Source organism: Helobdella robusta (genome assembly GCF_000326865.2).
Source record: "Helobdella robusta unplaced genomic scaffold HELROscaffold_10, whole genome shotgun sequence".
NCBI classification, from domain to species: domain Eukaryota; kingdom Metazoa; phylum Annelida; class Clitellata; order Rhynchobdellida; family Glossiphoniidae; genus Helobdella; species Helobdella robusta.
The window spans coordinates 2,609,265-2,610,229 of record NW_008703571.1 but is presented as its reverse complement, the minus strand read 5'-3'; the positions used below and the strand labels follow the sequence as shown (position 1 = coordinate 2,610,229).

The 965-nt window shown below is 28.0% G+C and overlaps 1 protein-coding gene across 1 annotated transcript in view; it reads left to right on the top strand.

The window, feature by feature from the left end:
- The window catches only part of HELRODRAFT_166717 (hypothetical protein), a gene marked incomplete at both ends in the record, with an annotated part of 3,069 nt that continues 2,104 nt past the window's right edge, over positions 1-965 (top strand). Inside the window, one exon of the mRNA XM_009011941.1 lies at positions 1-34. Within this exon, the coding sequence (XP_009010189.1) occupies positions 1-34 (34 nt within the window). The remainder of the gene's footprint in view (positions 35-965) is intronic.

The following is a 965-nucleotide window of genomic DNA, read 5'->3' as shown; positions in this document are numbered from 1 at the left end:
ATGGATACAATTGGGATTGGCTGGGTTAGAAGGAGTAAGACAACTAGTTAAGCTTTAGAGAGCAAGGTCTCTTGGTATATAGAAGGTGAGCACATAAGTTAGTTAAGTTGAGATTAATCTTAGTTATCTCTTAATCACTTTTAAGACTCAACACACTCTTACACATTTGAACACTTCCTTTGATAACCTTTACATTATTTTTATTATCGTTATCCGATTTCACAATTTAAGTTTGGTTATAACGTTAAATATTTTTAACAATAATGCGTGAGTTGTTTCTCGTTCGATTTCGATCATTAAACTTTATAATGTTTTAAAACACTAACTAATTCTCAACACACGTAAGTCGCCAATTAGTCATTTTTCCTTATTTAATGTTCATGAACAGTATCGAGTTATTTAACTTTGAGCAAGAGAGTTTACAGATACAGAAAGAATTTCCACAAAAACAAACTGAGTAGTTCGGTGACCGTCGTAGAATGTAGAATTAAAATTTATTTTATTCAATTTTATTGTATTCAAGTTAATTTTATTTCATTTTAATTTATTTTGTAATGTTAAATTTTATTACGTTTAATCTAAATTAATTTTATTTTATTTTAAAGTGATATTTTATGAGAGTGATGGTGTCTTACTATTACAGTTAGATGATTTTTTATGGAAATTCTAACTTTTGATTTGATGAAATGACAGGATTGACACAGCAGTGCGTTCATCATTATTTTCCTCATTAGCACAATTTGAAAGTTTTATCTTCAGTTTTATCAACATAGTCACAAACTTATCATTGTCATGAAGTCATTTGTGAAAAGATTTTCTTAAAGTAAATCAAAATAATTATTATCAACCGACAGATAAAAAAAAGAAGAAAAAACTCGATCCAACAGCCAACAAATGAATGTTAATAAAAAACAATAAGCAAGTTTCACTCGTGTAACAACCACGAGATAAATTTCATCACTATG